At 37.2% G+C, this 22,087-nt stretch overlaps 1 protein-coding gene across 2 annotated transcripts; it reads right to left on the bottom strand.

Annotated features, from left to right (window-relative positions):
• Positions 1-734: 734 nt before the first annotated feature.
• On the bottom strand, positions 735-22,087 carry LOC121244493 (protein PSK SIMULATOR 1-like). 2 transcript variants are annotated; one of them, XM_041142578.1, is made up of 14 exons: positions 21,567-22,087; positions 20,696-21,298; positions 15,245-15,570; positions 15,026-15,118; positions 14,835-14,925; positions 14,288-14,381; positions 8,449-8,546; positions 7,981-8,050; positions 7,266-7,369; positions 2,346-2,462; positions 2,047-2,123; positions 1,654-1,698; positions 1,508-1,575; positions 735-1,318 (listed from the first exon to the last, which is right to left on the bottom strand). In XM_041142578.1, exons 2-14 carry the CDS (start codon positions 21,017-21,019, stop codon positions 1,062-1,064), a joined length of 1,764 nt encoding a protein of 587 aa, XP_040998512.1. In that variant the 5' UTR covers positions 21,020-21,298; positions 21,567-22,087; the 3' UTR covers positions 735-1,061. The 2 variants fall into 2 exon arrangements, with proteins under 2 accessions (XP_040998512.1, XP_040998511.1); XM_041142577.1 differs by having other exon boundaries at positions 735-1,575; positions 21,567-22,081.

Genomic DNA, 22,087 nt, shown 5'->3' on the forward strand with positions numbered 1-22,087 from the left:
ACATTCCACAAGAAATAGCAAGAAAAGGGGTGAGTCAACCTACCCTCCTTAGAAGAATAAAAAATACTTGTTTTAATCTCTTTCTTCTCAACCTTGTCTCCGTACTTACTGTGTTTTCAAAGGATACCGTTGAATTTTTTAACATAGAGACAAAAGTCTATTGAATGAGGACAATATTTCAAAGGGTACCTAACTTCTTTTGGACTCTCTTTCGGACTCTTTTGCTGTTTGCTTTGGAATTTACATTAAGTTGGCAAGCTGCCAAACGTTGAGATTCCAGTCTTACTAGGTCAATATAGGAGCATTAATCGAGCTTCAAACCTCACATAAAAGAATAATTTTATATATAACTATGAAATGCGTAATCGCCACGTAATTATTTTGAAAAAAAGTAAGATTTACTATTAAAAAATTAATTTTTTTTCATATAAGTCCTATGTTTTATTTACTTTTTTCAAAACAAATACTTGATGATTGTACAATTCACGATTGCAAATATCTTCTCTCTACATAAAATATGTGGAGCTATGGAGAACTTCGAAAAATCACAGTGCCTTAGAAGTCAATATGTAAACACATCACTTACCATGTAATTCACTACAGCTATAAGAAAAAAGGTCAAGACAACAGTTTAGTTTGCATCTGCAGTCCATTGAAAGTCGTGGCTGCTGGAAAGAATAAAGAAACATTCAAGTATAAAACAAAAGGAAAAAGAAAAGAAAGGAAAAAGAAAAGAAACAGAACCATGAAATTTCAATTATTAAAATGCCTGTCTGTACATAACTAAATATAGAACTTGTCTGTTTACTTGTACAAAAAAAACTAAATATAGAACTCATACCTTCCCATCTCTACAACAATCAAATTGCCAACTCATTATCACCCTAAATTTTCACATTCAAAAAAAGTAATGACTTATATCACTCATGATCTAATTAGCAACTCACATGAGATTTCCCTTGCCACAAACTACTAGAGCACCCTACATGGAAAATGTAGCAGATGTACCAAGTTCAAACACAATGTCTCCTTTGAGAAGCATGTTGAAACGCCATATATAATTATAGACTTCGCATTGTATCAACTCGGTCAATGACATCCAAGGCTTTGACCCGGTCGATATTGAAGTCAATGACAGGAAGAGAAAATGGCCTCCTAATGGGAAATAGGTCCTTCTTATTTCCACTGGGGGAGTGGCTGATACTCTTACTCAGCCTATGGTGCTTGCTTAACCTGGTCTTTGCAGTATCAAATTCCTGACTCTTGCTTATTCCAGGAGTCAATTTCCGCTTACTCACATCCCGAAGCATTTCTTGGTCTTCAACCGTCAACATGGGGGATTGAGAATAGGGTGTGTAAGTTGATAACTGTGTGGTTTTCTGGCTGGGAGAGCGAATTGGGGATTTTCCAGGAGACCTGAATCCACCATTGCCAGCCCTAACTTGGCAGACCAAATGGTGAAGCCACATTACTAGTTCGAGAATATAAGTTTCGGTTTTCTCCTTACCTGCATGATGTAACGTTTCGATCTTAAGCAAGTCAGTCTGGCCAGCAGGTTTTCTGTTCACCTCAGACATAAAAGTAAAAGGGAAGGCTTAGTGAAATATGACACAAAAGATAAATGAAGGGAAAGCAAGTGCATTAAGAACTCACCCTGTATTTGCCCATTCTCCAACCCACCCAAAGCCATGATGAGCTCTAAGTGGACCAAAAAAAAAAAAAAAAAAAACATACGGTTAATTATTTGGAAAAAAAGTAAAAGAAAACAATTAGAAAGACAACATAGTGAAATATTTAAAAATTAGCAAAAATAGCATCTTGTCGGCCATTTAAACTCATGCAACTAAAACCAGCCACATTACAGTGTGGAAGAGATCTCCTTTTTTTTTTTATAATTAAGAAATAAAACAACTGCTATAGTACCCCCCATGCTCATGCGTGACACATATTTCCCACTGCAAGAAAGGGAATTGCGCAAATGATGGAATGGGGGTATCAGATGCACTCATAGACCAAAGCATTTACTGCGAGGGCAAGCAGAATTACTTTGTTGTGTTGGTAGCAATAGGAACAAGCCACTGTAGAGTTTTCTCCATCTCAGCTTTAATTTGTGGGATGGTTAGCTGCAAGAACACCATTTCAAGAAAGTTAGGGATAAGAAGATATAAATTAAGAGTCGGGAGTTTTGTCTGAAGTAAATTTTTCCCTCACAGACAAATCGATAGTGTCTACAGCCGCATGTGCACACACAAAGAGATATACACAAGGCATATATACGCAAAGAACACAAAATACTGCAATGACTCAGATTATTCTCCTTTGTAATAAGTGTATAAAACACATACCTCTTCCTTAACCTGAAATGACAGTAATTTTGAACGCAAAGATGCCTTTATACTAGGCGGCAGACCCTGATATAAAGCATCCCTCGTATTTGGAGGTACAGAACTTGACCGAGACACCTGATCATAACATGATGTTAAAAAAGAAAACCCCCCCTATTGAAAGTAAGAAAGAAAAGATAACTTAAAGCATCATTTCCCATTTGTTTAGTCTAAACATAACCTCCAGATTGCTGAGAGATTATTGTGCTATTGATACAACTTTTCTGCTTATAATCTGGATAATTTCTTTATGAGGAAACTTTACACTGACTGTTAGAATCATCAAAATAACAAAAGGTTGGTAAAATAATAAAATAGGATGCCCATATCTCATTTGTTTATGACAGCTGTGACATATGTTTTTCCGGTATGTACGGTACATAATTTTCCTTCAAACATGAAACTAGTTTTCCATATGCGCTTCTCATGAACAATGTGTCCTACAACTACCTAAGAATACCCAAAAATTTGATACATTCTATAATACACGAGTACCTCAGACTTATTGCAAGTCCAACAAATTCATAAAAAAGAAATCTCATGAGGTAAACTTTTTTTTTTTTTGAAAAGTAATCTCATGAGGTAAACTCAAGCAGGCCATCGATGTCCAGGCAGGTTTCGGCAAGCCCAAAACTGCTCAAAAGTGGGAGCAGCATGCTTTTCGGGTACCAAAGACCCAACCACCGATTTGGGTTGCTTCAGTTAGATTCTTAACTATAACAGTTCAATTTTGGGTTCAAAATTTTAGAACCACAGCCAGAAAATGTCAGGTTAAGGGAGTGATTTAACAAGACAAATCCAAATTGAAAATTTTTTATCGATTAATTACGATATCACATTTTGATATTACATGATACCTTATGGAATAAAAAGTCTAAAAGACAAGCAATTGGTTTGAAAATACTTTTCTAAGTTTTTTTTATAAACTAGTTGAGTTGCATTACCGATCCAGATGCATATTGACAAACAATAATTAAGTTGTAGATATTGAACAACCTATGTTTAGGATATAAACAAGCTGAAATTCCTCTAAAACTCCAACACCATTATAGACTTGCCAACATATGCTGACTACAGTCAATCTTGCCTAAAAACGTCATCACTAGTTGGATCTTGTCCAAAAAGCCCAGGGAAGTGCTCTAATTCCACCACAAAACATCAAGGCCAGATCTCATTGGGAAACACAATTGAGCAGGTTAGATTTTGTCGGAAAACATAATCTAGCCCCCCCCCCCCCCCCCCCCCCCCCCCCCCCCCCCCCCCCCCCCCCCCCCCCCCCCCCCCCCCCAAAAAAAAAAAGACCAATGCCGGTCAGACCTAGCCGCAAAACAACAAGGGCAGTTAAGACAACAAACACCAATGGCGATCACAATTCTGGTCATCAATATGCAATCAACAAACAACTCAACCAGAATTGCATGAGAAACTACTCGAAACAACCAAGAAACTGTATGAACCAGCTGAAACTCAACAAAATCACCCAAAAAGCCACTAGAACTGGCCAAACTAAGGAAAATCAGCCGAAAAGTAATCGAAACTGGCCAAAAAAGTACAGTTGAGCCGAAAAACTGACTGAACCATCTGAGCTCTACATCCAGCCAAATATTCTACTAAACTGACTCATAGTCATTCAAAATGTGCCAAAACCAGCTAAACCAGATGGAAAATGTGAAAATGCTGAAATTTTGACCCCGGTTGACCCATTATTTTTAGGTCTATGTTGAACCATGGAGGTAGGTTAGGATTGACCCAATAGTTATAGGCAGGAGAGAAATGGCCCAAGAATCATGAAATGTAAGAAAGACCGGCAACCAAAAAAACCAATATAAGATCAGCATATAAACCATGACTGATGCCTAAATAACCTAAGTCAAGCCCAAGACTGATGAAATAAAAAACCTGACTGTAGACAATCATGATAGAGAATAGAGAGCACCCGAAACCAACCATAGGTCATCATTCAATCAACAGCAGATCTGCCAACACTTTCTGCCAATGGAGAACTTATCAACCACGACAGATGATACCAGCAAACCCAGCGAGACCACACTTTCTTGGCATCAACATGAGCAATGGCCTCAAATCAACATCAAGAAATCTTACAACACAACTGTGCATGCTGACAAGAACCTCACAGCCAACCACCACCACAGACATGCCTGGCAATGCTCATAAACATTGGCAACCACCATGCTGATGAAAACAAATACCTCAGATGACCAAGAGGTGGTCAATAACACTCGTATTCTATTTCAAAGCACTAAGACATTAAAACCCACTGGAGACCGCAGCTAAACACCATGCAACCTTAAAAAACAACACCAAGGACTACCATGATGACTCTATGTAACAACCTATTCCCCATATAGAATATGAATAATCTACAGAGTGGATTCCAGGCTTCTCGGATACGTAGCAGACAGCTAGTAAGTTATAAAGGTAGTCATGTGATAGGAACCAAGGTGGGCCTACTCTTAAAGATCCTTTGCAAGTTCCAGATGGGCCAATTACAAGATCAAGGGCCAAGAAGATCAAGGAAGCAATGCAAGGATTGGTACAATCCACTTGGGATGAAGCCAACAAGAGCCCAACACTGAAGATGGGTCTGAAAGAAGAAGAACCAGCTTTGATCCACTTTATTCAAGCTGTGGAAGACAATATTGAATTTTATTTGTGAGTCGAGTTTTCTCCTCTTGTTCTTGATTGAACTCTTGAACTTATCAAAGGTAAATCACAACCTTTGTGGCGTTCCTCCTTTGTAATCTGGGTTCTTGAGACGGGTTCTTCAACGGGTCTAGATTTTAATATAATCTAGGTTCTTGAAACGGGTTCTCATCGGGTCTAGATTCTCCATCCTTGACTTGATTTTTGGCTTTCTTGGGGAGTTTTCAAATTGATTGTGGGTTCAAGGGAATTCATTCCCACGGGTTCATATCATCATGGGTGCTAAATCCCACATTAAGGCCATGTTTGGGAAGTGAGATGAGTTGAGAACATCTCATCTCATCTCAATGGTTCTCATAATTTCTTTCTCAAACATCACTAAAATACAAAACATTTTTCAATTTCAAATCTTCAACTTTTTCATCTAATCATTACCTAATCATTACAACTTTCTCAAACTTCCAAACAAAACACAAAAAAACAATACAACTTTTTCAAATTTCAAAACAAAAATAATATTAAAAAATTATATTCAAACAATTTTTTAACTTTAAATCCAATAAAGCATCTTAACTCAAACATTTCAATACTATTTACAAATAATTTCACTACTATTCACAGAATTCTAATCTCACTACCCAAACATGCCCTAACTATTTATTAGGTGAATTGGGCTTATAAGTGATTCTAGGGAAGCTTTATATTGACTAACCTTTTTGTGGTCATAGCAAATGTGGCTAGAGCTTTCCTTAGACCGTTACACATGGAATCAGAGCAAGGTTGTAACCTATGTGATATTGGAGTACTGCACATGCCCCTGATGAGGACGTCAGAAATCTAACCAACACAAAACCACCAAAAGAAAAATATTCGCTTTTTTTTTTCTCTTACACCAAATACTCTTAACAGGAACCATAATTTCAAACCCTAAAACCCTGCTATAAGGCTGCTTTTCCCGGCCTCCAGATCGCTCATAATTTGGATGCTTCAGTGGCGGGTTTTTTGGACTACTCAAGTGGTTGCCCTCAATGGAATGTACATTTTACTTGCACAGCAAATGATTGGGAAATGGATGCAATTTCTGATCTGTTTAGTTTGTTGTATGATACAAGTATTGGCAGGGCTGAGACAGACAGAATGGTTTGGATTCATATTGGAAATAAGAAGTACACAGTTTGCTCTACAAGGCATTGTCTGGTCAGAATGTGGTACATTTTTTTTCTTGGAAGTGTATATGTAGTAAGGTGCCTTCAAAGGCTGCTTTCTTTGGTTGGACTGCTTCCCTTGGGAAAATTGTGACCTAGGACAATCTTAGAAAGTGTGGATTAATTGTTATGGATTGGTGCTAAATGTGTAAAAAATGTGGCGAATCGGTGAATCTTTTGTTACTTCATTGTGAGATGGCAAGAGGATTATGGTATGAGGTCGTCAATAGAATTGGAGTGGCATGGGTGATTGCCTGGGAGGGTGGTAGATCTTTTCACCTATTGGAGAGTTCTTAGGGGTAACTCTCAAATTGCTGCTGTTCGGAACATGATCCCTTTATGTCTTTACATGGAGTATTTGGTTTGAGAGGAATGACTGGTGTTTTGGAGATAAGGGACACTCAGTGGACGAACTTAGATGTTTCTTTTTTAACACCTTATTTCTTTGGGCTTTGGCCAATGTGTTCAATGAAACTAGTGTTCATGATTTCCTTGTTTCTTTTTCTAGTTCTTGACTTGTAACTAGGCTTGCACCTTTGTATACTTCCTGTGTATTTGGGCTATGCCTATTTGCTTGTCTCAATAAAAATTTTCTTACTCATAAAAAAAAAAAAAAAAAAAAAAAAAAAAAAAAAAAAAATGAAAATGTAAGAGAAATGGGGGTGAATTTCTTTAGTGCCTTCATTTCATTCTTCCATATAGCAAGGGACATTAAAGGACAAACTACGATAGACACCTCACAATTAACTAATACCTTCTAGAATAGGAATAGGCATCTAGGGACCCTTTTCTCTAACACACAGAAAGTCATCTAGAGAAAATGTCCTACTTTCTATCTATTCTTCCAAAATATCATGCTTCAAAATAACTTCTTTTTCTTCTTATCGTTAAAAAAAGCTTTATTGATCATAAGAATAGGCAAGAGCCCAAGTACATGGGCTTCAAAATAACTCAAAAAAGCAAAAAGGTACTTCAAACATATTGGATAATACTGGATTAATCATAAACTTACAATGGTATCAATGTGAGCAATAATACTTGCATAATGCAATGCAAGACCAGCAGACCCCAGTTTTTTATGATTGCTATGAGTACCTTTAATTGGCTTGTCATCATCTGCAAGGTCGAAGAGGTCAAAGCATGAGAATTTCACTAAATTAACATAAGCCTAAGAATAGCCTGTCCATAAACTTCTACATCTAGTGTTGTTTAAAGAGGCCACTTCAAGAAATAAATGGCGTGAATGAAAGCATCCTTATAGAAGAAAATAAAAGAACGATGTTAGTCAATAACTTTTAATAAGCTTAAAAAAAAAATTGAGAGAGAGTTTTATCCTCTCAGATAGATTTGCAATCCAATGCAGAAGAAATTGGGGCTTTCCCACAAGGTTCATAAATGAACAGATGTTGTTCTATATTTCCAGGGAAGCTTCAATATTTCTAGTGACTTAGTGTGCTTGCTTTCTATGAAGCACAAACTTCATTACTCTAGCAACTAATTTGTTCCCCAATCAATATGATGCATCTTTCCAATTCTTTAAGGTAAACTTGGATGTTGTCTTTAATAATCTCAGTTGAATACAAATACACCTTGGAAGTTTGCAAGTAAAAAGCAGGAACTAGAAATGCCCAGAGTCTAGCATTCCCATTTGTAAGGAGAAAATACAAGGATGAGCAAGACAAGCCCTGATATGGACATCATATAATTAATGTTTTCTCAATGCATACCAGCACTACCAAAGGCATCATGAATCTCCAAATGCAGGGAATGGACAATGTCTACAAGCTTCTCCATCACCTGCAAAAGAAGAGAAAAGAATGGTCCTTTTGTAAAGGAATAACAACAATGAGAAAAAATTCGAGGATAAGACGCAAAGAGGTTCATTGTGCAAGTATCTATTAAGAACCATGGAATTATAATACTGCACACTGTGCATATGGCTGCCAAATGCACAATGGTGATAGTGTGAGAAAACATATTTATTAATAGAGGAATGCTATGCATCAACCACTATTCACTACCCCACACCCCACACCCTATAAATTTTTTTATAGGGTGTGGGGTGTGGGGTAGTGAATAGTGGTTGATGAGAAAAATTTTTCTTATTAATAATATCCAGGAACCCAAAATTCTCATGTCGCACATTATCTCCTTATGCACCTAGAAAGAGCTACATAAAGCAGCACTAACGTTACCTCTTCCAAGATCTTCGACCAGAGTGATTTTTTCTTCAAACTTTTTACATGCTTCTTTTGACTCTTTAACTCTCCCCTTAAAATTGCAAGGCTGTCCCCTACTTTTCAAAAATACAGAAATAAGCCAATATAAGTCAACACTAGGAAACAAAGTCACCAATAAATAACCGTAATTGTAACAACAACGGCGAAAACAAGACTTTCCATTTGTTTCTTCATTTTTTTACTTTTATAAAAGTAATCCTCCATAATCTATCAGGATTTAATACAGAACATCACAACTTTGAATCTAGGGCTGAATATTTCAATAAAAAAGAGCCCATAGGCTAACCCAGGCGAGAGAAAACTTTGAAGATGAAAAATTAAAATGTGTCTTTTATGCGTAATTGAAGGTTTAAATAATATACGCAAACAGCTCTGCCCAAGGGCACAAGAATTAGACATAAGAACAACCCGCCCATTAAAAATAAAGAAAACTCAGCCCATTAAAATCTATAGAAGCTGCCCATAGAAACAGAGTAATAAAAATAATTTAAGCTTCCCCAATGTCTGCTTGTGGTCCTCAAAATTCCTATCATTCATTTCCCTCTAAATACACCACACTAGACAGATAGGGACCATATTCCATACCACTGCAATTTGTGGGTTACCATACTAAATGTTACTGTTGGACTAACCACATAAAACGCATCATGCCTATGCCTCACACTACAAAGATGCAAACACATAACAAACTTTTTCTTTTGATAAGTATGCCAACATGTGTCCTCTCCGTACATTTTTTTTTTCTTAGTTTGTTACATAGTTTCCATTCCTTTCTAGAGACGTGTCCTCTCCGTACATTTTGTCTCCAGACATTTTAACTAATTCTGATTTTTTTCAGTGACTCTTGTCAGAATCAGGTTCCTCAGTTGCTTATCGTTTACCTATTTGTTTTAGTCTACAAGGATGGGTTTCTTAGAACACTTATCAATAGAAACAAAGGTGTTTGTTTTATCATTGGAGGTGGCAAAATGCATTTGTATTATTGAGAGGAGTAGGAAGGTTACAAAGGAGATGGTGCTAAGTTGTGCCAGTGCACACTGGTTTGCAAACACATTGGAAGAATGTTCATTATCGGAAAGCAAGAAAGATTTATGTAAGACATATCGAGATGGTGACAAGGCTATTTTCGCTCATCAGCATTCTAATGCTTTCGGGCGTTATCTAGAACTAGCAGAATACAGCGGTAGTGTGTGTCGAGGAGTTTTAGTGATCCTAGGGGGAATGGAAGGAAGGGGGTGGCAATGCCTCTCTTTGGAGATAAGCATGCTCTGTCCATCATCCAATAGATAAGACACAAACATTGCCTTTACTCCCGGTCAGGGTGGTAGACAAGGGGAAGGGGAAGCTGGTCGTCAAGATGTAGAGGCAGCGATGGGTGGCGCAGCGAAACTGGTGGTGGTGTCGCATGGTGCGGGCCACACATCGGTGTTGCAGCAAAGTGATAGGGGTAAAAAGGGAAGACCAGTAGAGGAGAGTGTTTATGGAGATGTCAACATGTTGGCTGGTCCTACTTGCCATCTTAAAGGGGCATCCAGGGGTATTTTAGTGATGTATGATAAATGGGTGGTGGAGAGAATGGATGAATGTGTAGGAGAGTTTACAGTGGCTTGCTCCTTTTAGAATATAGAAGACAAATTCTTGTTAGCATTTGCAGGAGTATATGGCCCTAATCTTGATTTGGAAAGAAAGCTATTGTAGGAAGAATTGGTGGGGATTCTTAGTTGGTGGGAGATACCAAGTAGTATAGGGGGGACTATAATGTCACTCACGTCCCGAGTGAAAGATTGGGTGTGTCTCACACTAACCCTGCTATGAGGGATTATGCTGACTTCATTTTCGAACATGAGCTTATGGATATTCCTTTAATTAGAGGCATGTTGACATGGTCCAACAGTTGTGAACACCCATCTTGGTCGAGGCTTCATAGGTTTTTTTTATAACTCCTGACTGGGAGTTACATTTTCCAGATGTAATTCAAAAAAGACTACAAACGTTTTGCTCAGATCATTTCCCTATCATCTTAGACAGTGGAGGCATCCAAGGGGGCATAAGGTATTTTATATTTGAGAATATGTAGCTTAAAACTAATGGTTTTGTAGACAAGCTCAAACAATGGTGGTCGTCGTACTGCTTCCAAGGTTCTCAAAGTTTCATAATGGCAAGAAAACAAAAAGCGCTAAAGAATGATTTGAAGTGATGGAATGAACAAGCTTTTGAAAATGTGGCCCACCAGAGGTGCTCTCTCTTAGAGGAGCTACAGGGTCTGGAGAGCGAGGAGGAGGCAAGAACTCTCTTGGAAGCCGAGAGAATCTACAAGAGTCAGATAGTCATGGAACTTGAAAGAGCAAGATTGATGGAAGAGAGCTGTTGAAGACAACAAATTTTTTTTACAAGTAAGAAAGAATTTAATTCATTGAATGAAATAGGTGAAGCCCATGCATACAAGAAGTATACAAAAGAAAACACCAAATTACATTCTATAAAGAAGAAAACGAAAACAGAAAATCATGAGTTGAATCTCCATTAAGCACTATAGTTGAAAACCATTGAAATAAAGAGAACACAAAGAATTTCCAGATTTGCTCCATAGTGCGCTTCTTATTATTATTATTTTTTTATAAGTAGTGCGCTTCTTATTATTAAAACATGTCTCGTTCATTTCCCACCAAATATACCACATAAGACACAAATGAACCATCTTCCACACAGCAGCCACTTGAGGAGAACTTTGAAGCCCAATCCAACACGCAAGTAGATCCACTACTTTCATAGGCATCACCCAATCCATCCCAATTCTACTAAAGACAAAAATTAAGGGCACTATAGCTATAGGAGAGAGACAAGTGCACGGTGTTCTTCCATTGAGTGGTTAATTTACATAGGAGGAGGAACAATGCAATTCAGCCATTGGTGGTAGACGGTGCAGTTTCCCTGGATCAGCTAGTCATCAAGAACCACATCGTATGGTACTATGATCACCTCCTCTCTAAACAGTATGCTTGGAGACCGAAAGTGGATAGATTAACTTTGAATCATTAGCCCAACAGGGTTCAGGGTGGCTTGAGAGGCCATTCGAAGAAGATGAAGTGTGCAAAGTGATCCATAGCATGGCTAGTGACAAGGCTCCAGGCCCTAACAGTTTTACCATTGGTTTCTTCTAAGTTTGTTGGGAAGTGATCAAGGATGATCTCATGAGGGTGTTTCAAGAGTTTCATGCTAATGAAAGGTTTGAAAAAAAGTCTCAATCATACATTTTTAGCTCTCATTCCTAAAAAGAGAGGTTCCTTGGATGTTAGATATTACCACCTATTAGCCTTGTACAAGATCATTTCTAAAGTTTTGGCAAAGAGATTTGAGTATGATGATGGAGAAGTTAATTTCAAAGCCTCAAAATGCATTCATCAAAGGTATACAAATTCTTGACTCGGCATTAATTACAAATGAAGTCTTGGACGGACAACTCAAATCTAAAGAACCTGGATTACTTTGCAATCTAAACATGGAGAAAGCTTACAATCATGTCAACTAGAACTTCTTGCTTTATCTACTTGTAAAAAGTGGTTTTGGGGTGAAAAGGTGTATTTGGGTAGCATATTGCATTTCTACCATCCGCTTTTCTATCTTGGTGAATTGTTTGTCGGTGGGTTTTTTTGCCAACTCCAATGGTTTGAGACGGGGGGATCCGCCTTCTCCATTACTTTTCATTATCATCATGGAAGCTCTTAGTAAGATGATTTCGGACCTTGTGGAAGGTGGCGTTCTCTATGGCTTCTCGGTGGGGAATGGTGATTATGGCTCTATTGATATTTCTCATTTGCTTTTTGCCGATGATACTCATCTTTTGCAGAGCAAATCATGGGCACATTCAATCTTTGAGGGCTCTCCTCCTTTGTTTTGAAGCTGTCTCCGATTTGAGAGTGAATCCTTCGAAGTCTAAATTGGTGCCAATGGGGGTTGTCCCCAATGCGGTGAATCTAGCTCACCTCCTAGGATGTACGGTATCTTCTTTGCCTATGAAGTATCTTGGCCCACCGTTGGGTGCTTCCTTCACATCAGAGGTGATTTGGAATGCTGTGATTGAAAAGGTAGAATGTAGATTGGCTTCTTGGAAGATGTTATACTTGTCTAGAGGAGGTAGGCTTATTGCAATCAAAAGTACCATTTCTAACCTACCAACCTATTTTCTGACCTTGTTCCCGCTTCAAACAAAGGTAGCCAAACATATTGAGAAGCTATAATGGAATTTCTTGTGGAGTGGGATGGGGGACGAGTTCAAATTCCATTTGGTAAACTGGTCCATTGTTTGCACACCAATGTCTGGGGGGATTGAGGATCCGTAATTTGATGAAACTCAATTAAGCTCTTTTGGGTAAATAGTTGTGGCGGCACCAACAATAAAGGTGGGCCCTATGGAAAGTCAGCTATAAATTCAAAGTTTGGGGAGTCTTGGGGAGGATAGTGCTCGAATGAGGTATGTGGATCATATGGGATGGGTTTGTAGAAACACATAAGAAAAGGATGTGAGGCTTTCCTAAGCCATGCATGTATTGAGGTAGGTGATGGTTCTCAAGTCAAATTTTGACACGACAAATGGTGCGGTGATCGAAGTCTCAAAGAAACATTCCTTGACATATTTTAGCTTGTACAGGTGAAGGATGTTTCATTAGCTGACCTCTTGGTCTTCTCTCGTGGTTCTCCTCAATGGAATGTAGATCTCATTAGGGTAGCACAAAATTGGGAGTTGGAGGTTATCACTGAACTCTTTGCCTTGGCATATTCTGCCAGGGTGACTGAGGGCACCATAAATAAGATCAGTTGGAGCCCCTCCAAGATAGATTCACAGTTAGATCATTCTACCAAGTTCTAACTAGTCAAGGAATGACCACTTTGCCATGGAGGAATATATGGAAGAAGAAAGCTCCTCCGAAAGTAGCTTTTTTTGTTCGGACAGCCTCCCTAGACAAGATTCTTACCACAAACAATTTGAGGCAAACATCATGTAATGTTGTTGGACTATTGTTGCATGTGTAAAAAGAATGAGGAATCAGTAGATCACCTGCTTTTACATTGTGAAGTGGCCAGGATCATGTGAGATGATTTTTTTGCTGGAATAGAATTATCATGGGCCATGCTTCATAGGCTGGTAGATTTTCTAGAAAGCTAGAGAGGACTCAAGGCAATTCACAAGTGGTAGCAATATGGAAGATTGGCCCTATAATGTATGTGTTGGTGCATTTTGTGGGAGAGAAATGATAGAAGTTTCAATGATAACGAGAGGACAAATGGATAAGCTTAAAGTTCTCTTCTTTAAAACCTTGTTCTTATGGGCAGGGGTCATTGATTTTAATGAACTAAATGTCCATGATTTTCTACTTTAGGTTGTAAACCCTAGTTGGATACTTCTTATGTATACATCATGTGTACTTAGGCTATGCCTCATTTTCTTATGAATAAAAATTCTTGATTACCTATAAAAATATAATGTAAATTACTCGCTACTGACATGTTTCAAATATCAATAAATCAAAATAAGATGTCAGTCTTTATTTTTTGGTTCATAAGTTAGACATGCACCTAATTTTTAGATAGAAAATTATTATAAAACTCGGCAATGAAAGATTACTAGGCTAGATGTAGCCAAGCATTGGGAATGACCATGACCCATTCCAAAGTTGGGGAATCAACAATACTAGACATTTAAACATCCTGGTCCTATGTACAACTGTCTATGTTGTAATAAGCATATCTATCATGTATGAACAATTTGCAAAACTAGAAATCCAAGTCGTGTTACCTTTTTGGGCAGCATTGGAGTTATCCTCTTCTTGAAGCTTCCGCTGATAATCCAGCTCAAATCTGTCCAAGGCATGCAACTCATGATATAATTCCTGAAACCAATAGAGATGGGTTTGTCTTCCATCAGTCAAATTCCAAGGTATAACATCAGTACAGATGGACCTTTCAGCTCAAATAGTCAATGTGTAATTTCTTAATTATGTCCATCTGAAATGTGAAAATATGGGAAAAAAATGCATAGAAGATCACAAAGTTACATGATTTCCTCATATCGATTTCTAGTTCCAACTAGTGTTTCTCTTGTATACGACCTATGTACGTGGGCTACGCCTATGTTTATTGTCAATAAATTATCATTTACCTATCAATAAATATATAAATATTTCCAACCAAAAGAAAATGAAAGAGGGAAACAATAGTCCTACTCTTTCCTTTTTAATTCGAACTGTGAGACAAAGGTCCATTATGACTATATTATTAATCAACATTACTGCAACTTAAAAAGTGTAGTGGTCTCTTTTCAACAGTGATGTGGAAATACTCACAGCTGTATACTGAACCAAAGTCATCAATTGCTCCATCTCAGCCTCTACTTCACCCTTCAATTGCTTCTGAGGGGTAACTTCGGAACCCAACCTAAAATATCATAAAGATAAAAATGCAGAACATGAAAACCTCAGTTGAGAGGTTTAATGAACACATCAAACGTGTAATACACAAGATCCATATCATTTACTTTTCAAAATAGCGATCCAAGTGGTGCCATTGTGGATCTTTGCAACGATTTCCAAAACGTACCACTTCACCAGAGAAAACTTTCAATTCTTCTCTGCCAGAATTGCAATATTAAATGATTAAGTTTCTTATTCATGTACCAATTATAAGAGAATCAACCAGCAAAATAAAGCAATAGCAAAATGTAATAAAAGCAATATAACTCTCTATGCCTATAAACCTCTTGTCAAATGCAGCAATTCTCAGGAGTTCATCCATATCTCTCGAAATTAAATTTTGCACCCCTTCTGATGGAAGTACCGCGTCTTTCAAATGCTTGATGTTCTCCTTTGAAAGTGATTGCATTAGATTGGCGCCCTTAACAATTGTATTTGCAACTTCAAAAGCCAGAATTGATATTTTATTCCCTTTTGTTGCCATCCCCGAGGTAAAACCACTACTGAGGTTCAAATTTGTCATACTACTACCAAGCGTGTCCAAAACTTCTACTGCCTTCCCAAGCCCAGCAGTACCAGCTCTGCCCAGAAGGGAGCTCACCTCCGAAACCTATAAAACAAAAGAAAACTTATGCCAATTTGACACCATTGCCATAATATTTACTCCATTATTACAATATTATTTAATTACTGACTATTGTATTTCTTACTCAGTTAAAAGCCAAACAACAAATTAAAAGTGTGGAGACCACCATTGGACATGTCTGAAACCATGGCAAATACTGGCAACTAACACGATGTCAACAAGCATCTAGGTTAGTGAGTACAGACTAACAATAATGGGATGCTTGGGGAATAAGATGAGATAAGAATTTTATGAATAGTAGTAAGATGGTTTGTGAATAGTAGTGAAATAGTTTAAATTAAGTATTTATTGAGTTTTGGGAAAGAAGGGAGAAAGAGTTGAATAAAAAATATTATAAAGTTAAAATATTGTTAGAATATAATTTTTGTTTTGAGATTTGAAAAAGTTGAATTGTTTTTTTTTTTTTTTTTTGTTTGAAAAAGTTGTAATGATTAGTGTGAAAGTGTATGTATGTCATTGATGTTTGGCAAGGGATTGAGATGGGATGAGATGAGATGGGATGCGATGCGATACGATGAGATGGAAATTCTATCCAAACATCCCCTAATTGTTTAGCTCACATCAAAGAAATGGCAGTTTATGCAAAAAAAACCAGTAGAGAAGCAATAAAGCACCATATCCCTGAAAGCAGAATCTTCATAACTATGGAGCATGTTTGCTTCCCTTTATTTGTGATCAATCGTGAAGAACTTCAAACATCTAGAAATATACAGTCCAGTAAAATAGCTAAACCAGAAGTTAACAGCAATAAGAAGAAGCAACAGGAGCTCCAATTGAGATTACATGCTAGATGTTATATCTTAAAATTCATTTCTGAAGGAATGATCAATTTTCAGCCAGCAGAAGTTTGAAATTAACACAAGTCCCAGTTTAGCAAGGTAAAATAGACAATAGTTGTTCAAGAGACCATCCCTTCTAAATAATTAGGTATTAGATACTTCATAATTTTTGTTTGAACATAGAATGTGTCAATGTGATGTAGCTCTTTTCATGGCCAAAGAATACTCATCTCCAGTTAACTGCAACAGGCTTTGGAGATATCAATTAGAGAGGGATGCACTATGGAGAACCTGGGGGAGTTGGTGGTCTAACGAAGTTAGAAGTGTGTATGGTGCGGTTTGTGGAAATATATTCGGAATGACTGGGGGGAATTTCTTAACTATGTCTCATTTAAGGCTGGTGGAGGAGATAGGATCCATTTTTGGCATGATCTTGGACTTGGCTCTCAAGAATGCTTTCCCTTCACTCTTTAGGATAGCAAGGGACAAAGAAGTTACTGGGCTGATTCTGTTGTTTTTTTCTAATAATATCCCTCAATGGAATGTGAGACTCATTAGAGACCTTCATGATTGGGAAGTGCCGGTTGTTTCAGTTTTTTTCAGTACGCTGTATGATACGAAAATTGTGCAGGGAAGGGAGGACAGATTGTTGTGGCAACATGCTGGAAATTACATTTTACATTCAGCTCCTATTATAAAATGCTGACTTGCCAATGTGACAATCAATTCCCTTGGAAGTGTATTTGGAGAGCAAAGGTGCCTAGTAAAATTGCTTTTTTCTGCTGGTTGGTATCTCTAGGGAAGATATTGACAACGGATAATTTGAGAAAGCGCAGTATAATTTGCTTAGACTGGTGTTATTTGTGCAAGAAAGATGGTAAATTGGTTGACCACTTTTCTCTGCATTGTGAGGTTGCAAAGACTTTGGGACGAGATTTTCAACAGGTTGGGTATTGCTTGCGTGATGCCCAAGAAGGTGGTGGATCTCTTGGCTTGTTGGAAAGGATTTATGGGGAGTCATTGCATTGCTGATATTTGGAAGATGATTCCTTTATGTTTGATGTGGTGCCTATGGCTAGAAAGGAATGGACAGTGTTTTGATGACAGAGAACATTTGTTGGGGGAATTTAGAGAGTTTTTCTTTCGAACTCTGTCTTTGGGCAAAAGTTCTTGTATTTAATGGAGATAATCTTAATGATTTTCTTTTAGCATTTTCTAGCTCCTAGTCTCTAGCTTGTATCTAGGTGTTTTCACTTGTATACTCCATGTGTACTTGGGCTATGCCTATTTACTTGCTTTAATAAAATCTCCCATTAATTTTTTTTTTTTTTTTGATAAGTAGAAATCTCCTATTACTTATCAAAAACATAATAATCCGTCAAGCAAATGGATCATAGTATCAGTCTATTCTTTTCAAAGTTTCATTATAAAACAACTTTAATTGGGCTGTACTGTCAACTTAAAATATTTAATGTATAGTTACCATTGCCTTTTACCCCTATCAACGGAAATATCCTACAGGTCTCCTTCACATTGTAGCAGGTGAACTTTAAGATTCATTGACAAGGCAATGTCGCCCCTAGAAGGTTTCCTAAATCAACCCTATCCTACCTTTAGCTTTCTAGCCCCCTGCCTCCAATCTTTTTTCAATGAGCAAGGGTATATTCTATGGTGGGTACCTAGCTTCAACCAAAATCCCTTTGTCCAACGGTCAACTCCAACACCTCTTCTTCACAAAGCAAGATAGGCACCATTTTGCTACTAGGGCTAACGGTACAAGTATACAGCCAATACTAGACACAAACAGAAAATGTTCTAATTGCCGTCCTCAAATTCTGAAAATTTCTCCAGCAAGTCACCTAATTTCATGCCAACACAGAAAATCTCTAGACATGTCACAAACTAAATCATTTACAAAAGTATTAAATTGCATAAAAAAGGGATACATCCAAAGAAAGGTGGGCTGAGGAAGCAAGGAGTATGATCAAGTTCTTATTCATAAGTCAAAAAGGTAATAGTTCTTGAACTGATGGTCTTACCCTCCCACTGGCCATAACAAGACGAGATGTCCTTTTAGAGTTCTTGGCTGAAGTTATTATGGTACTGTCCATGTAATGAACAACGAATAGAGGTAAAAACACACTATTACTTGACAGCATATGGGGAACTGTCAAGGGAACCTGTTCGTAAAAGGTTTGGAGAAAATTTCAATGTGTCTACCTTCTTGTATTCCATATTATTTTGTAATTATTAATCAATTTGGCTAATGTTCAAGTTCTGTCCCACACCAAGCCAATAATGGCTCAGTATTTGTGTGATGATGCAGAACGCAAGGGCAGGCTTCCCATTTACTTCTGTATTTCAATGAACATAACACACTCTAATGAACATGTGGACTGGAGAAACTAAAGTTTAATAGTCATAGTACTAAAGAACACCAAATGTTGTGTATTCCAATAATCATAACATTTATGGTATATGGAATATGAATTAATTATAGTTCAATTGGAATGGACATGATCAATATAGCAACCGACAATACAAAAAAAAGAAAAAAAAAAAGGTTTTACTTCTTTAATTGACATCACTGATAACATGACCAACTGTTGAAATTATGTTAGATTGTGGTAAAATTGGGATTTCATGCCAATGAACCCTGATGCAAATAGAAAAAGGTAAAGGCCGAGGTTGTAGATTCAAGATACACAAGTCGCGCATTATTTACCAATAAAGGAAATGATTCTTTTGCATTTCGCTTAGTTTTGTTTTGACTGGTTTTGAATTTCCTCAATGTTCAACTGACACAAGTTGGCAGATGAGCTCTTAATTGTTCAAAGAACTCCATCATCTAAAAGCCAAAGACTAAGGCAAGGGGTCCATGCTAACTAATGTTTTCTTGTATCTATTTCTAGTTCTTAACTAGATGTTTTCTCTTGTGTACATCCCATGTACTTGGAGCTACTCTTATATCATTATCAATAAAATTTTGTTTACCTATCAAAAAATAAGCTCATTAAGAATCAACGTATTCCAATGAAGTCAGATTTTGAATAGAATTAAATTTTTGAGAAAGTGACTTTTCCATCCCTCCTCTCTTCTCTTCTCTTCTCTATTTCCCAAGTTTACCCTAGTGACTTTTCTATCCCTCCTCTCTTCTCTTCTCTATTTCCCAAGTTTACCCTCTACCCTCTCTTCTTCTTTCTCTAGTCTCTTCTAAGCTTCTTCTCTTCTTCTATTTATTGCTTCTTCTTCCCTCTCCTTAAACTTTCTTCTTGATCGTGCTTGTCATGCATCATAATCCTCTTCACCGCCTTTTTCAATCTGTTCACTAGTACCTTAGAAATTATTTGATCAACACCACCCACTAGACTAATGGGATAGAAATTCTTAAGGCACCAACTTTTTTAAGATAAGAAAAACATATGTCTCATTAAAGCTCTGCTCAAACTTCCTTCGAGCGTGAAACTCCTGGAAAACTACCATAATGTCTTCTTTTCGAGTATACTTTTATGGAACTTAATTATTATAACATAATGCAGATAGGTTTTGAAACAAAATAAATAAAACTATTTAATCTTTTTCTTCCCCTTCATCACTTTCTCAAACTCCTAATATATCTCATGCTCAGTGCAATACTGCTCAAGTTTTCACTCAAACTTAGCATATCAAATAACAATGTTCCTAAAATTGCTTAGGTTACCCTATTGGCTATTAGTTTTGGATATTTAGCTCCACTTCCCCCATAACTTACTCGAATTAGAGAATTAAGTACATCTGTTCTACCCAAAAAGGGAATGGAGCAAGGTTGTGATCAGTTAAATTTCGTGATTATAAATTTATCCCATGCCAAGACAAAAAGAATAGAATTTAATACATATACTTCAAAATATAAACCTTTGAAAGTTCATGCCACTTTTACTTGTTATCTAAGGTACATTCTTGCTTGATTATTGTCTCTTTGTGTTCTTATAGCATGATTTCAAATTCTTTGTTCGACAAAAAGAAACCACACAGCACAAAGCCATGATTTGAAAAGAGCTGTAGAATGGACAGGTAACTCTTAGGAATTCATTAACTAGAATTACTGCAACATGTTACTATCCTCATTCTGATGGGTCTGATTTCTAGTAATGGATTCCTTCCAATAGAAGAGTCTGGTTTCAAATGCTACTGAATTCAAGCATATATAAAACAAATTTGCATCTAGCAACCTATCATACCATACATTGTTCAATCTAAAAGATGTATTGTCAATTCCAAGAAAACCATAAAGCAAAAACATGCAAAGAACAAATTGAGTTCAAAATTACCTTTGCCACTGCTGCCTGCTTAGATTTGATTGATCTAGACTTGTTTGATAACACCCTCGACAAGTGGGGAATCCCGTCATTGATATCATCTGGATGCAGTCCATATGATACTACATTCGGTTCTCTTAACTGCTTATCCACAACTTCACCAACTGGTGATGGGTCATGGCTATTTATTTTTTCTGGCAATACACGAGACTGAAAATCCATCCCAGCCCCATTATTAGAATGACCATTAGCATGTGGAAAGTTTACACCGGTAGCATTATCTACATTTACTTCATCAACAGTGGATCTTCTAGATCTTGAACAAATCCCACCCATCGAATTGACCACCACAAACTAAAACTCACTTGTTATTCACAAGTTCCATGCAATAACCGACAGTGAACTATTTACAATCATTGAGAGCAGCCCGTGTGTCCAGAAATTCAAAACTGTAAGTATCAGAGACAGTCCAGAAGTTCCTTTGACTCTCACAGCTAGGAATTTAATGATAGCAGTTTGAAACTAAGAATGAAACATTATAGTTCCTCCAATACATCCACAGTACAAATACTGATCACCACTGAAGCTCCAGCCTTTTAACTCCAGATCACCAAACTGTGAATCAACAAGATATCCAATCACTAATCCGAGAGTAAGAATCATAATACTTCAAAAATAAAAATTATAACAGAATCGTTGGAATTGATTTTTTATTGAAAAAGAAGAGGAAAAAGAAACAGCATTTGATTAAGAAGGCGATCAAATAAAGAAACCAATAAACGCCGATTACATTAAAAAACTTAAATTTAAAGTCAAACGCAGCAATCAAGAAACAGAAAAACACAGCGTGTAGCTACATAAATAGAAATAGATAAAAACTCACCAGAATGGATGAGTTGCAGCTGGATCTGTTGGAAAACAGAGAATATGATGATGATGATGATAGGCAAGGAAGACGAGGAGCAGAGAAAGAAAACAAAAAATGACCCTCAACAAAACCCAGAAGGCAAAAGAAAGAAAAGGGACGCACAACTGAGAAAGTCGATCAGAATCACAAAACCTCTCTCTCTTTCTATTCTCTCTATGATCAAGAGCTTTTGCTTATGGGCAGTGAACAAGCTGCCAAACCCACAACCCTTCAAACGGACTGACTGCTTGCTGCTGTAGTCAAAACCCCAAAATCCCCCAACCAGCCTCAATTTCCACCTCCAGCTTTAACCCCCCATTCACCCTTTAACCAAAAGTCTTTCAATTTGAAATGGAGTCAAATATCTTGGTGTGTCCCACTTCCAACATTAATCAGTATTTTTGTAAGAACTTGATCATATCGAATCTTGTTTCAAAAAACAAAAAAAAAAAAACAAATACCGCTGTTTTCAAACAATTGAGTAATGTAGTTTTTCT

The sequence above is a fragment of the Juglans microcarpa x Juglans regia genome, chromosome 8S (genome assembly GCF_004785595.1).
Source record: "Juglans microcarpa x Juglans regia isolate MS1-56 chromosome 8S, Jm3101_v1.0, whole genome shotgun sequence".
NCBI lineage: Eukaryota > Viridiplantae > Streptophyta > Magnoliopsida > Fagales > Juglandaceae > Juglans > Juglans microcarpa x Juglans regia.

Excerpts from the sequence above, each read along its gene's own strand:
- LOC121244493 (XM_041142577.1), bottom strand. The coding sequence starts at position 21,019 with ATGGGTGGGATTTGTTCAAGATCTAGAAGATCCACTGTTGATGAAGTA. Across the intron at positions 14,926-15,025 it reads TTGGATCGCTATTTTGAAAA|GTTGGGTTCCGAAGTTACCC; the intron begins GTAAATGATATG and ends ATGATATTTTAG. Across the intron at positions 2,463-7,265 it reads TTGCTCACATTGATACCATT|GTGTCTCGGTCAAGTTCTGT; the intron begins GTAAGTTTATGA and ends TGTTATGATCAG.